The sequence below is a fragment of the Prionailurus bengalensis genome, chromosome A2 (assembly GCF_016509475.1).
Source record: "Prionailurus bengalensis isolate Pbe53 chromosome A2, Fcat_Pben_1.1_paternal_pri, whole genome shotgun sequence".
Classification (NCBI taxonomy): Eukaryota; Metazoa; Chordata; class Mammalia; order Carnivora; family Felidae; genus Prionailurus; species Prionailurus bengalensis.
In genome coordinates this window covers 12,777,790-12,792,578 of record NC_057348.1, presented here as the reverse complement: position 1 = coordinate 12,792,578, position 14,789 = coordinate 12,777,790, and the positions used below count along the sequence as shown (strand labels likewise).

Here is a 14,789-nt window from a genome sequence, read left to right as displayed (position 1 = left end):
GGCCTCTGTGATGGATGTGGTGTTGGGTATTGGAAGGCTGGGAAGAGGGGAAGAGGCTAGGAAGGGCAGACAGTCCTCAATGCGGGGGTCTCAGGTCTCTCTCACACTGGAGAACAGAAGTCCTGGGGCCCAGACAGGTTGGTGATTGTGGCCCAATCAAAAGAAGTGGGAGTTTATCATTTCTGAGTCAGAGATGGCCGTGGGGGTCAGTGGACTGGGTAGGGGTGAAGGGAAGCCAGCAGATGGGCAGGGATGGAGAGGGGGTAAAGGCCAGGACCTGTGTGCCAGTGCCTTCAGCATAGTGGAATAGAAGGTGGAGAAGAAGCTGGAAAGCCCGGAGAAGGGTGATGAGAAAGTAGCCAGGCAGGCCCTGCCATGGATGGAGGCTGCAGGAGCAGTGGCAGCCTCAGTGGGGCAGGAGGAAAGGCCAAGGAAGGAAGGGAGGTGTGATCAGGAACAGCAGGAGTTCAGCCATGTGTGATGCAGAGAGGCCAAGAAGAGGAAGACAGAGTGCTGAAGGGAGGAAAGCACAAGAGAAATCAAAAAGAAAAAAAAAAAAAAGAACTTAAAAGTATACCAACAATATCGTGTGTGTACAGAAACTTTTTTTAAAGATCTAAATACTTGTGGTTGAAGAGAAAATCACATTTCCTATTGGAAGTTAGAAAAAAAAAATATTTAAAATGGAACCAGTGACTGGATTGACCCGTCAACGTGTGGGATGCAACCAAAGTCGTACTTAGAGGAAAACGTATAGCTTTAAATGTACCCGTTTTAAAAGCCAAAAAGAAACGAGCATTCAGGATAATGAAAAGGGAGAGAGAGAGAGAGAGAACACCGAGTTGAGACTGGAGAGCAGAGAGGGAGGCGTGTGGGAGAGTTCCAGCAGGTGGCGGCCAAAGCCAGGGCACCCGGTGGGCCACGTGAGCACAGGGCATGGTCCAGTCCCAAAGGCAGCGCCGGCCGTCAGAGGGTGGGGAGCTGGTGTGAGGCCACAGGCCGCCCCGGGGAAAGCCGTCCTGAGTACAACCAGGGCGCCAGTTGAGGCCAGCCTGCAGCCCAGCCCTGTTCTCCTTCCCACCAGGAGACGTCATGGGGCCGACCCTGAACCACCTCAGCAGCCTCCTGCGGCTGCCCTTCGGCTGTGGAGAGCAAAACATGATCCACTTTGCGCCCAACATCTTTGTCCTCAAGTATCTTCAGAAAACCCGGCAGCTCAGCCCGGAGGTGGAGCGGGAGACCACGGACTACCTGGTACAAGGTACTGGGGCTGGGTGACTGTGCGGAGGACACGGGGAGGGAGGCAGCCCACGTGCCTGGTGCAGCGGATGTGGAGGGACGGAAGGGAGCGGAAGAGGCCACTTGGGGTAGCCCCCGCCTGGTCGCTGTCAGCAGGAGCCCCGTGTCTGCACCCCTTAGGACAAGGCTCTGAATGCTGGGAATCAGCTATGGGGACAGGAGATGCACCTTTTAAAAAATGCAGATTTTGGGGGGAGCGCCTGGGTGGCTGAGTCAGGTAAGCATCCTACTTTGGCTTAGGTCATGATCTCACAGTTCGCAAGTTCAAGCCCCGCATCGGGCTCTGTGCTGACAGCTCAAAGCCTGGAGTCTGCTTTGGATTCTGTGTCTCCCTCTCTCTGCCCCTCCCCTGTTCACTCGCGCTCGCTTGCTCTCTCTGTCTCTCTCTCAAAAATAAGTAAACATTAAAAAAAATTATAAAAATAAGGGCACTTGGGTGGCTCAGTTGGTTAAGCGTCCGACTTCGGCTCAGGTCATGATCTCAAGGTTCGTGGGTTCGGGTCCTGTGTCGGGCTCTGTGCTAACAGCTCAGAACCTGGAGCCCACTTTGGATTCTGTGTCTCTGTCTCTCTCTGCCCCTCTCCCACTCACGCTTTGTCTCTCTCAATAATAAATAAACATTAAAAATAAAAAAAAATAATAATATTAATAAAAATAAATAAGAATGTTGGGTTTTTTTTAACAGAGCAATATAATAGCAATATAACAAACATTAGAAAAGGGATATAGGGGCGCCTGGGTGGCTCAGTTGGTTAAGCATCTGACTTCGGCTCAGGTCATGATCTCATGGTTCACGGGTTCAAGCCCCACGTCGGGCTCTGTGCTGACAGCTCAGAGCCCGGAGCCTGCTTATGATTCTGTGTTTCCCTCTCTCTCTGCTTCTCCCCTGCTCACATTCTGTCTGTCTCTCTTTCAAAAATAAATAAACTTAAAAAAATTTTTTTAATAAATAAGGTATAGTAAAAGAAAAATGAAAGGGACCTCAGTGGCTCAGTCAGTTAAGCCCCCGACTTCGGCTCAGGTCACGATCTTGCAGTTCGTAGGTTCGAGCCTGCATCGGCCTTTCTGCTGTCGGCGCGGAGCCTGCTTGGGATTCTCTGTCCCCCTCTGTCTCTGCCCTTCTCCTGCTCGTGCGCGCACTCTCTCAAAAATAAGTAAACATTTAGGGGCGCCTGGGTGGCGCAGTCGGTTAAGCGTCCGACATCAGCCAGGTCACGATCTCGCGGTCCGTGAGTTCGAGCCCCGCGTCAGGCTCTGGGTTGATGGCTCAGAGCCTGGAGCCTGTTTCAGATTCTGTGTCTCCCTCTCTCTCTGCCCCTCCCCCGTTCATGCTCTGTCTCTCTCTGTCCCCAAAATAAATAAACATTGAAAAAAAAATAAAAAAAAAATAAGTAAACATTTAGAAGAAAAGAAACGAAACGTTCCCTGTAATCCCCATGTCCATCATAATACGTTTATGAACTACGGCATGCTAAACTCCTCTCTTAGACACGTTGGGATTATTTCTCGAGTTTCCCCCCTAAACAATACAGCGTTGAATATCTTCACAAAAAAACAACACAGCACCGAATATCAGAAATGACGCAGCGCTGAATGTCTTCCGTCGCCAGGAATCAGATCCTCAGAGTAGGGAGCAGCCCTGTGTGTGGAGGGTAGGACCTCTGAGTGCCCTGACCTCAGCTTCCTCTTCACGTCTTGGCCCTGCAGGGAGGGGGGACAAGGGAGACCGTAGCCTCGCCTCTGTCACGGGCACCTGCTGTGTGTTCTCAGGTAGGGCCTGTTCTCAGTGCCTTGGTTTCTTACCTGTGTGTGTAGCAAGGGAGTTAAGATCAGTTGATGCCAAGGTCCTGGGGCCTCCTGGGGTGTGCTTCTGGCCCTGGGCTGGAGGTGGAGTGAAGGAGAGGAAGGAGAAGGTTTGACCCGTCTGTGAAGCTGGCATCCCCAGCGGGCAGGTCCGTGCACTTCTACCCGTGCTGCCCCAAGTCACCGTCCCGGCCACCCCCAGACCAATGGTCCTCATTTCCCAGATGAGCAAAGCGAGAGTCCCGGAAGCAGCCAGCCTGAGACCATTCAGGGGCGAGTGGTGGGGGCTTCTGAGATCCCAGGCTCTGCTGGATCAGCCAGCCAGGGCACTAGGTCCCCGCCAGGGTGAGATGAGAGCCCACGGCCACAACGTTGGAGGGTTCTGCTTTCAAGAAAGACTGGCACGTGCCCAGCCCAGATGATGCCAGGCCCCTCTCCGATGGGGAAACTGAGGCATGAGAGCGCCTTGATCCCTGAGGCGAGCCTGGGGTTCCTGCCTCCTGGCCTGTTAAGGTTCCCAGTGACTGTGCTTCTGGATGAGATCTCCAAAAGCAGTCCTGATGATCTAGAACCATCCGTCCTCAACGGGAAAAGGAAACAGCGAGACGTCATGATGAAAATGTACAGCCCTTCGATGGAAAAGTAAGGTGGGTTGCCATGGGCTGAAAATCTGGCCTGATGAGGGCTGACCAAAGACTGCTGGGAAGCCCAAACCCGCTCAGTCTGTGGCTGGGGACGCTCAGGTTGCTGAATCCATCCCGGCAAAGGGCCTTGAAGGCCACCCCTAGTAGTAACCAGCAGCGCGGACCTCTCTTGGACAGCCAGACCCTGTGCCCTTCAGCCAATTGGCATTTCAGACTCTACCGGTTTTCTGCACGCTCGCTGGTGTTCGTTTCCTGGGCCCGCCTTCACAAGTGCAGACGCTTCGCAGGGAGGGCGTTTTTTCCAAGTCGAAGGTTTCTGAGAGCCCCGCATCAAAGCAAGCCCACCAGCTCCGCTTTCCCGACAGCATTTGCTCACTCCGCCACATTTTGGTGATTCCTGCGATACTTCGAACTTCCAGATTGTTGTTATATTGGCATTGCCGCGATCTCGTGCTAAAGCTTGAACGGAAGAGGAGTTGCTTCTAACGGACGAGGAAAGCAGGCTTCTTGAGCTGCAATCTGCTCCTGGTGAAGATGCCGTGAAGACGGTTGGAACGACGACACAGGGTTCAGAACGTCACAGAGGCAGAGTGGAGGGGGCGGCGGCAGCGGGATTTGAGGGGACGGACTCCGATTCCGAGAGAAGTCCCACCGTGGGTGAAATGCCACCAAACAGCATCGCGTGCTGCAGAGAAGTCGCTCGTGAAAGGAGGGCTCCTTCGTCGCAGCGAACTTTACTACTGTCTTATTTAAGACATTGCCACAGCCACCCCAGCCGTGAGCGACCACCACCCCGATCAGTCAGCAGCCGTCACGTGGAGGCAGGACCCTCCACCAGCAAAAAGATTTTGACTCGCAGAAGGCTCAGATGACGGTCAGCATCTTTTTGGCCATGATATTTTATTTTATTTTATTTAAAAAAAAATTTTTTTTTCAACGTTTATTTATTTTTGGGACAGAGAGAGACAGAGCATGAACGGGGGAGGGGCAGAGAGAGAGGGAGACACAGAATCGGAAACAGGCTCCAGGCTCTGAGCCATCATCAGCCCAGAGCCCGACGCGGGGCTCGAACTCCCGGACCGCGAGATCGTGACCTGGCTGAAGTCGGATGCTTAACCGACTGCACCACCCAGGCGCCCCTGGCCATGATATTTTAAAGTTTTTCTTTTTTTTTAGATTTTTAAAAAATATATTTATTTTGAGAGAGGGCGCACGCACACGTGCACAGCAGGGGAGGCGCAGAGGGGAGAGGGAATCCCAAGCAGGCCCTGCACGGTTGGCACGGAGGCCCATGTGGGGCCCGAACTCACGAACCGTGAGGTCAGGACCTGAGCCGAAACCAAGAGCTGGACACTCAACTGACTCAGCCACCCAGGCGCCCCGGTATTTTTAAATTAAATAAACCAAGGCACGTACATTGTTATCTTAGACATAATGCTGTCGCAGGCTTCGCGGACTACAGTGTAGCGTAACCATAACTCTTAAATATACTGGAAAACCAAAAAAATTCATTTGACACGGTTTATTGCAAACGGGTCTGGAACCGAACCCGCGGTATTTCTGAGGGATGCCTGTACCACCCGCTGGGTGACTCAGAACAGGACTAGATTCACTCTCAGCGCCGGGCGCCAGAAGTCCAAAGTCAAGGTTCAACAGGGTTGGTTCCGTCTGGGGGCTCTGGGGGAGCCCGTCCTGTAGACACATCCCCGTGCTCCCTGCTTCCGTCTTCACAGGGCTTTTTCCTGCGTCTCTATTTCTGCCTCTCCTGTCTTCTAAGCACATCAGTCCTTGGATCTCGGTCCTCCCTTATTCCACGATGATCTCATCTGGAGATCTTCCGCATAATTGAATCTGCAAAGACCCTTATTCCCCGTAAGGTCCCATTTTGGGGTTCCAGGTGGCCATGAATTTGGGGGGGGGTCACTGTCCATCCGGTATAGCGCTCCCTTCTTCTCTTCCCACCTCCGAGGGCACAGCACCATCCTTCCAGCGGGGAAGTTGCAAACCTTGCTGCTCTCCAGATCTTTCTTTCCTCCGGGCCTCAGCGTCTCTGCCCACACTGTCTCCACCACCTGATCCGGGGCGGCCCGTCGTCCTTGCCCGCCTGGACGGTGCCCACCTTGCCCGGTCTGCCTGCTTCCTCCCTGGACCCTACAGACCACCCACTGCCCATGTCCCCTTGCGTCCCAGCCCCGCTCACACCGCCCATGCCCCCCCTGCTGCCCTGGCAGCAAGGCCAGACCCCCAGGGTGGCCCGAGTGGCCGCCTCCCCTCCCTCCCCTGCCCCCTTGCTCTTCTGTTCTCTGAGCACACCAAGCTCTTGTGGCATAGTGCCCACCCCCGGGGACAGAGGGTGCTGCCTCGAGATGGTGCACGTCACCGACCACCCAGGCGTGATGGGTATGTGAGCAGGGGTGACAAAGAGGTGACGTCAGGAAGCGAGAGGAATAGAGTGGAGGTTTCGGTCGCACCCGTGGAGTGGGGTTGCTCCGGTTGTGGGTGGTGGGGCAGTTTCCAGGGCCTCGGCTGTGAGCGTGGGACTCCCGGATGGGAGTATTACATCACGTGGAGGTCCCACGGTAGGACGAGGCCCAGTCCCAGCGGCTCGCCAGGATGCCGACCCCTCCTTTTGCCCCGCAGGTTACCAGCGGCAGCTGACCTACAGGCACCGGGACGGCTCCTACAGCGCCTTCGGGGATCGGGACGCATCGGGGAGCATGTGGTGAGTCCCCACTCCGGAGGGCATGGCCGCGGGGTCTCTCCACCTCCCCCCCCACCCCGGAACCACAGCCTCACGCGCAGCACAGCAGGGCCAGGACGCTCGGGGCCAGATCCCCGGGGTGACCGGGGGGCCTGGCTGGGAATTGGAGACAGCCGTGACCCCTGCTCCCCCGGGATTCAGAGGGCAGGACGTGAGCAGGTGTGCTGGGCCCCGGGTGCGGCGAGGGAGGGGGGTTCTGCTGCTGTTGCCGCAGTGCCCCAGGTGGAGCCCCTGCCCTCCAGCCCCTCGGGAGCAGGTCCTGGGCGTTCTGGTCTCTTCGGAGACCACTGGACCCAGAAATAGGGGTGACCCGGAGTAGGAAGGGGGTGGGCTGGGAGAGGCCATACCACCGCCTGGAGGCTGAAGTCGGGGGCGTGTGTGGGCACAGCAGCCTGGGGCCTGGTTTCCCTTTGGCTTTTGGGGCGTCCAGGGCAGAGATGGGGCTTCAGGGTCCCGGAGGGAGAGTGGCCGGGACCAGCGGACTCCTGGGGCAGGCACGCACAGGTTTTAGGGTATGGGGCTATTTCGCATTTTGGCGATTCACGTCAACAGAGCCCAGAGCCACCACTTGAGTTTCTTTCTTTTCCTTTCCTTTTCCTTTTCCTTTTTTTTTAGTTTTGGTAAAGTACAGAAACAAAATTTATCATCTTCACCATCTTAAGCATCCAGTGCGGTGACATCGAGTACATTCACCCTCTCATACGGTCCTTACTGTCCATCTCCCCAGAACTCTTTTTGAAAAAACTTTGTTTTTTTTTTTAATGTTTCTTTAATTTTGAGAGAGAGAGAGAGACAGAGCGCGAGCAGGGGAGGGGAAGAGAGACAGGGAGGCACAGAATCGGAAACAGGCTCCGGGCTCCGGGCTGTCAGCACAGAGCCCAACGCGGGGCTCGAACCCACGAGCTGTGAGATCATGACCGGAGCCGAAGACGGACGCTCAACCGACTGAGCCACCCAGGTGCCCCTGAAAAAACTTTTTGTTAATGCTTATTTTTGAGAGAGAAAGAGTGTGAGTGGAGGAGGGGCAGAGAGAGAGAGAGAGAAAGACACAGAATCGGAAGAGGCTCCAGGCTCCGAGCTGTCAGCACAGAGCCCGACGCGGGGCTCGAACCCACGAGCCGCGAGATCATGACCTGACCTGCAGTCAGATGCTTAACTGACTGAGCCCCCCAGGCACCCCGCGTTGTGCTTTTATGAGACTGCGAGCATGTGCTCGAGATTCACGCGCGCTGAGCAGGTGTCAAAGTTTCTTTCCCTCTTAAGGCCGAGTAATAAATATCTAGCGTATGGATACGCCCGGTTTTGTTACTCTGTTCATCAGTCTGGACAGCTGGGGGGGCTCCCATGGTGTCGAGGGCCACAGAGCTGCTGGGAACACGGGTGCACAAATATCTCCTTGAGACCCCGCTTTCGTATTTGGGGATATCCCCAGAAGTGGGACCGCCGGGTCGCATGGGAACGCCACCTTTAGCCTGTCAGGGAACCACTGACCCACCACTTCCTGTTTCTTTAGCAGCACACAGGGCTCCGGTCTCTCCACATTCTTGCCAACACTTGTTGGTTTGTGCTGTTTGGACGCCAGCCACCTGATGGGCGTGGCGGGGGGGAGCCACCGGGTTTTGAGGAGCGGGGACCGTGCCCCCGTCCTGAGTGGGGTGTTCTCCCGCCGACAGTTCTATCGCTCGTCCCTCTTGGCTCCTTGGTTTCCATCCAGTGTTTATTTTTCACCCCCGTGATTATTTTTCACCCCCTCATTCATCCCCCGGTCCCATCAACTAAGTCACTCGGGTGCACCGTGACAGAGCGGGGAGGGGTGCGGGGTGGGCAAGGCACAGGCCGCAAAGCCAGGGATGGGCAACTGTGACCCAGAGGTGGGCTGTGGGGAGGCCAGGCGGGGGTCTTGAGGGTCCAGAGAGCCCATCCCAGAGCAGGGGTGCCCGAGAGGCTTCCTCCGGGCAGAGGCACGTGGGCTGAGTGTTGAGAGACAAGTGGGACCTCGTCCTGTGTAAACGGGAAGGGAAACGTGCCTGGACACGTAGCTGAGGCTAGTGGGTTGGCGGAACGTTACCAACTTCAAGCCACAGAAATCTGGCCGATAGGCAATTCTGAATGCCAGTTCATGCCACAGTGCTGGGGAGGCCACAGGGTTGGCCACTCTGGCAGGCCCACAATGCATCGGGGCCCCGGGTCTTTCCTTGGGCCCCTGTGGGCTCTCTCAGCACAGTGGCTGCTCCCCTCATGGTGGCAAAATTGCAGCAGTTGCTCCCAGCATCACCGCATGTGCCCATTCTAAAGTCACTCTCAGGGCCAGGGACTGAAATGCCCCCAACTGTGGCTGGGTGGGGCCATCAGGCGTCTAAGCATCTAAGGCACCTGGCTTCAGGCTTCCAAGAAAGACTGGAGATCTCTCTGGAAGACTGGGGATCTCTCAGGGAGTGGCTGTGGAGGGGCAACAAGGAAGGTCTCCTGCATATGGCAGGGGGAGGCAGGGCTGGACCAGTTCCCGGGAAGGCCTTGAGTGCCAGACCCTGGTGCTGCAGGGAGGCAGGCCTCTGTCACTGGGCCCTGCTGGGTGCCCACACACTTCCCTGGAGTGCTCACAACAGCCCCCGAGAGGGCAAGCTGGACCCTCCTGTGTTATAGGGGAGGAAGCAGAGACTCGGGCAGTGCAGGGAGCGTGCACGGTTCCTCGGGGTGCCCACGGGAGGTGACCTTTTCTGCACCACCGTCCCCGACCCATGGCCCTCCCAGCCCCTGCCTCATCCTGTTTTAGGCTCACGGCCTTTGTCCTGAAGTCCTTTGCCCAGGCACGAAGCTTCATCTTCATCGACCCGCAGGAGCTGGCGGCTGCCAAGGGCTGGATCATCCAGCAGCAGCGGGGGGATGGCTCCTTCCCGGCCGTGGGCAGGATCCTGAACAAGGACATCCAGGTGAGTGGCCTCTCCGCCTCCTTCTGGTGCCTTAGCCCTGCCCCCTCCCCCACTCCCCGGTGCTGTCTCGGGCCAGTAGGAGGTCAGGGGCTGTCCCCTCTGGCTCAGGGTGAGGCTCCAAAGTCCTCTTGCAGGGTGGGATCCACGGCACAGTCCCGTTGACGGCTTACGTGGTGGCTGCACTCCTGGAGACAGGCACTGCCTCGGAGGTGAGCACAGGGCGGCTGGGGGAGTGGGTGGGCAGCGTCCCCCCCGCAGGCCAGGCTGGCCGTCCTCGGGCAGGCTTTATTTCTTCCTTGATGCCCTCCTTCCACTCTTTTTCATGCTTTCCTGTGGTCCCAGGATGCTCACCTTCTTGTAGCCCGGGCAGAGGATTGAGAGGGTCCTGTGACAATCGTCGGGGGGGGGGGGTGTGGAGGTGCTGTATCCTGAGTACGAGACGTCCCAGGACTATCTGACACCCCGGGAGCCTGTTTGGGGCTACATCACGTTCCTGGCTAGTGACCCATGGGCTCACTTCCGGGAGTCCTATACCAAAATTTGTGAAATTTTTTGGGGGGAAGGGTCTAGAACCTCCATTTACAGTGGGTACTGGAGCCAGTCAAGGTTTAGTTGTCCCCAGGGACTGGAGAGCCATTGTTGCTTCTGTGAAGCGGGGTGCGTATAACACGTTCCCTGCGGTGAGGGCGTCCCTGGTGGACCCCAATGCTGGGAGTAGGGACCCCACCATTCCTAACATTCCCACCATTCCTAACATTCCTATCGGTTCTACATCCCCTGGTGACGAACTGTGAATTGTGGCTTTTCTCAGAACTCGTGGCCTCCCAATCCAGATTTAACCTCTGGGTCTACGGTTTGCCGTGACCTAAGATCTTCTAGGTCCTGTGCACTTTGCCTGGAGGGCCCCTTGCCCCGTGTTAAAGGGCTGAACCGTGTCTCCCCGAAATGTATATCCTGAAGTCCTAACCCCCTGTCTTAGCCAGCTCGGGCCGCCGAAACAAAATACCACAGTCCAGGAGGCTTAAACCACAGACGTTTACTTCTCATAGTTCTGGAAACTGGGAAACCCAAGTCAAGGTTCTGTTTGAGTCAGTCCTTGGTGAGGGCTCTCTTCCTGCCTTGTAGACAGCCACCTTCCCGCTGTGTCCACACATGGCCTTTCCTTGGTACGCACGTGTGGAGAGAGAGGGAGTTCTGGTGTCTCTTCCTTTCTGTGTAAGGACCCTAAGCCCATTGTGGGGGCTCCGCCCTCAGAAGCTCAGCTAAACGTAATCACATCCCAAAGGCCCCGCCTCCTAACACCGTCACATTGGGGTAGCGCTTCAACGTATTGTGGTGGGGGGCCCAGACAGCACCCCCATACCTCGGAATGTGATTCGGGCCTTTGAAGAGGTAAATCAAGTTCAAATGAGGCCATCAGGATGGGTCCTAATCCAATATGACGGGCGTCCTCATACAAAGGGGGTTGGACACAGACACACACGCACAGGCAAGACGACGTGGAGACACAGGGAGAAGACAGCCGGCTGCAAGCCCAGGAGAGGCCTGGGACAGCCTCTTCCCTCGGTGGCCCACACCGTGACCTCAGACTTCCGGTCTCCAGATCTGTGACACCTTGTCTTTTTTTTACTGTTTAAGCCACCCACTTTGTGGCACTTTGTTACACAGCCATTGCAAACTCATACACCCTGCCTCTAGGATGGCCAGCGGTCCTGAGGGAGTCCCAGGACTCGGGGCGGGGGGCGGCTGGTGAGTGCCTGCACCTCTGAGGCCGAGGGACCCCGGCCCCTCCGCATCCCCTGAGGCAGGCCCCTCCTGTCTCCTCTGGCTCTGCTGCTTCTTCCAGTTAAATGGACTTCCAGGTCATTCGGACCCTGTCACACGTTTAGAGCTGTGTCACGTGTGTCTTCATTCACTCCGGACTCTGAAGGCCCCTGTGCCCTAGGCTGGATCGTGGCCCCTGGATCGGGGTCCGGGCTGCTGTAGCAAGTACCACAAACTGGCTTCAGACAGCACGAGTTTATTCTCTCACAGTCCTGGAGGCCATACGTCTGAGGTCCAGGTGTCAGCAAGGCTGTGCTCCTTCCGAAGGCTCTAAGGGAAGGTCCTTCTAGGCCTCTCCAGCTTCTGGAGGCCCCAGGCATTTCTAGTCTTGTGGCCACGTCACTCCAGTGTCTGCCTCTGTCTCTGCATGGCCCTGTGCCTGTGTCTCTGTGTCCTCTCCTATGGGGACATGGGTCCTAACTGTGGTGTGTCGAGGCCCCAGGAGGCACATGGTATATCTCAACGCCCCACATTAGGGGCAGTTTCCATACTTTGTCCTGATCTAAAGATGGAGAGCTTTGGGAGAGCATGCTTTCTGAGATCTTAACAATCTAAAGCAGAGATATCTTTTTCTGTGAGAGAAAGCTGGAGTGGGAGAGGGGCAGAGACAGAGAATCCCAAGTGAGCCCCACACGGCACAGAGCCCAGTGCGGGGCTCGAACTCACAGAACCGTGAGATGGTGACCTGAGCCAAAATCAAGAGCCAGACGCTGAGCCAGCTGCACCACCCAGGCGGCCTAAAAGCAGAGTTATCTTAACACCATGGCTCCATTGGTGCCCACGGGAACACCGTTGCTCATTTATCAAATTCACGAATGCTTCTAATCACTCATTTTTTCCATTTAACCAATATGCTTGGACAGCTTCTCTGCATCAAGCCCCCGCTGGACAGCGGACTCAGTTTCTGTCCTCCAGTGGCTCACATTAGGGCTGGGGGAGAAGCATGATCAGGGTTGGTGGGCTTCCTGGAGGAGGCAACACTTGAAGTGAGGCCTGGAGGATGAAGTGGGCCTGGGCAGGGGTTCTTAAAAGCCAGCCTGGTGAAGGGGTGGGTGGGACAGGGTGGTCAGGGCTCTGCCTGATTCCCCCAGTACTTCTCTGGGTTGATACACTGTGCTCAGACCTCATTCGGAAGAAAGCTGGCACCAACAGAAAGGGGATGGGGTTTTGAAAGCCAGGTCCGCAGGCTGCGGGAGCCCTAGAAGGAGGCAGAATGAGAGTCTGGAAGCTCTCCCTAGGTGCGCCCTGGGAACCTGCGGGTGGGCAGGTGGGTGGGGGAACAGAGCAGCCTCGCAGGGCTCCACTCCCCACCCCATCCCGCAGGAGGAGAGGGGCGCCATTGCCAGAGCGAGGCACTTCCTGGAGTCCAGTGTGCCCTTGGCCGCCGACCCCTACAGCAGTGCCCTGACCACCTACGTGCTGACCCTGCTCCGCAGCCCAGCAGCCCCCGCAGCGCTGCGAAAACTCCGCAGCCTGGCCATCACGCAGAGTAGGTGGCTCCTGATCGCCACCCCAGAGGCCACCGTGGGGCCCGCCCACCGTGCATCTCCCTAAACGGTTCATGAACACACCCATGGAGCTAAGGAGGCACCCTTTGCTCAGTCTGTTTTGTTTGTTATTCGTTGTTGCATCCAGCGGCTCCATTTGATGAGGTGGCTTGAGCCCGTGTGTCATTTTTCTCCCTCGTGGAATAGGGGATAGCCCAGAGGGCAGTAGAGAACGCCCCAGGCTTCCTGGAGACCAACCCCCGGACAGGGTGCTGGGAGGCAGGGAGGGCCCCCCTGCCTTCCATCGCCGGGTGAACCTTGGGAAGGAAGCCGTTTCTGTCTGCAGGATGTTGGTCTCTCCACCCACAAAATGACTACTCACTGTGCTTGGGGAGCCCCAGTCGTGGAGACCTCTCAAACCAAGCCCCCTCCCGGCCCTCATCCCACTACCCGCCCCCCACCCTCCCCAGCAGCTTTTCTGCTCATGATGTCACCTGAGAAATGCTTTCATTGCTAAGAAGAAAAACAAACAAACATTAAGCAGAATTCTGAAACTACCCGATTGGATGGCAGTGTCTATTTAGGACTAACTGCTTGAGGTCTGGGGCAGGGAGCACGGATTTCTCTGTGGTCCGAGGGCCTTTTACATCACACACGAACTCAGAATCCTTGGAGCCTTACCAGGTAGCAAGTGGCTTCCTCGGTCCTGAGTGGGGATGGCTGGAGCCGCATCAGGGACCCGTCAGGAGGGAGGCCACCGATGTCTTCCAGGGGTACAGGAGGGACTGGGTCCGTCATGTAGTTGCAGATCTGAGACAGCCCCAAGGCCCTTCCTGTCCCAGCCATCTGCCCCTGGCACCCTACTCCCCTGGGGTCCACCCCCCACCCCCGCCACGTCTCTCCTCGAGACCCATATGCACTGACACTCACCGCGGGATGCCAGGCTGAACACTTAATTGGGTTGTGGCCCCTGACCTGTCCTGGCCCTGCAGATGGGGTCACCCACTGGAGCCTGACGGGTTCCCGGGACGTGGACAAGGATGCATTCCTGAGCTTCAGCGATGGGGTCTCTCAGTCAGGTACTGGCCCCCTGCTTTGGGTGCTGGGTGCTGGGTCCCGCCAATGGAAGGGCCCCAGCCAGCCTTGTCCATCGCAGTGGTCTCAGCCGAGGTGGAAATGACGGCCTATGCCCTGCTGACCTACACCCTCCTGGGTGATGTGGCCACGGCCCTGCCCGTGGTGAAGTGGCTGTCCCAGCAGCGGAACGCACTCGGGGGCTTCTCCTCTACTCAGGTGAGTTGAGCAGGGCCAAGAGGAAGGGGCTCAGGTCCCGGCGGGGTCGCTGAGGCCCAGGCTCAGGGCTCAGAGTTCGCCAGGAAGCCACCACGTGCTTCAAGTCCCAAGGCGGCTCCTGGAGATGAGGAGTCCAAGAGAAGGCAGGGGGTGGGGCCTGAGGGACAGATGCACCCGGCTTTGGGACAGGGACCCAGCCTCTGCTTCTGTGGGCATGCCCGCCTGTTATCAGGGCCGCCAGGCCATGGATGTCTGTCTGGCGCAGATTCACTCTCCATTCCACCCACTGCTGGCTGGCCCATTCCCAGGGCTGACAGCACCTCCTGCTGTGTCCCCAGGACACTTGTGTGGCTCTTCAGGCCTTGGCAGACTATGCCGTCTTGTCATATGCCGGCAGCGTCAACCTCACCGTCTCCCTGGCTTCCACCAACCTGGACTACCAGGAAACTTTCGAACTGCACGCGGCCAACCAGAAGCTTCTGCAGACCGCGGCGGTGTGTATTCCTGGACCAGGGCTTGGGGGGCAGTGCTGGCGGCCCCTCCCCCCTGCCTGCCACACCCCCTTGTGTGTCTGCAGAGGGTGTCACGGTGTCTTCTCTCTTCAGATCCCCAGCCTCCCCACGGGGCTGTTCGTGAGCGCCAAGGGCGAAGGCTGCTGCCTGATGCAGGTGGGGCTTCAGGGAGGGAGATCGGGCACTCGCTGGGGCTTCTGGAACCTGGGGACGCCCCGAGGGGCAGGCTGGGAGCT

General features: G+C 57.2%; 1 protein-coding gene across 5 annotated transcripts in view; it reads left to right on the top strand.

Moving 5' to 3' along the window:
* CPAMD8 (C3 and PZP like alpha-2-macroglobulin domain containing 8) overlaps positions 1–14,789 on the top strand; it is an 83,804-nt gene that overhangs the window by 58,494 nt on the left and 10,521 nt on the right. For all 5 annotated transcript variants that reach the window (XR_006298295.1, XR_006298297.1, XR_006298296.1 and 2 more), the window contains 9 exons: positions 1,085–1,261; positions 6,387–6,468; positions 9,281–9,437; positions 9,572–9,646; positions 12,585–12,750; positions 13,741–13,827; positions 13,905–14,041; positions 14,380–14,535; positions 14,647–14,709. Coding sequence is in view for 1 of the 5 variants with exons in the window: in XM_043586915.1 (XP_043442850.1) it covers positions 1,085–1,261; positions 6,387–6,468; positions 9,281–9,437; positions 9,572–9,646; positions 12,585–12,750; positions 13,741–13,827; positions 13,905–14,041; positions 14,380–14,535; positions 14,647–14,709 (1,100 nt within the window). In the remaining 4 variants the exon portion in view is untranslated. The remainder of the gene's footprint in view (positions 1–1,084; positions 1,262–6,386; positions 6,469–9,280; positions 9,438–9,571; positions 9,647–12,584; positions 12,751–13,740; positions 13,828–13,904; positions 14,042–14,379; positions 14,536–14,646; positions 14,710–14,789) is intronic.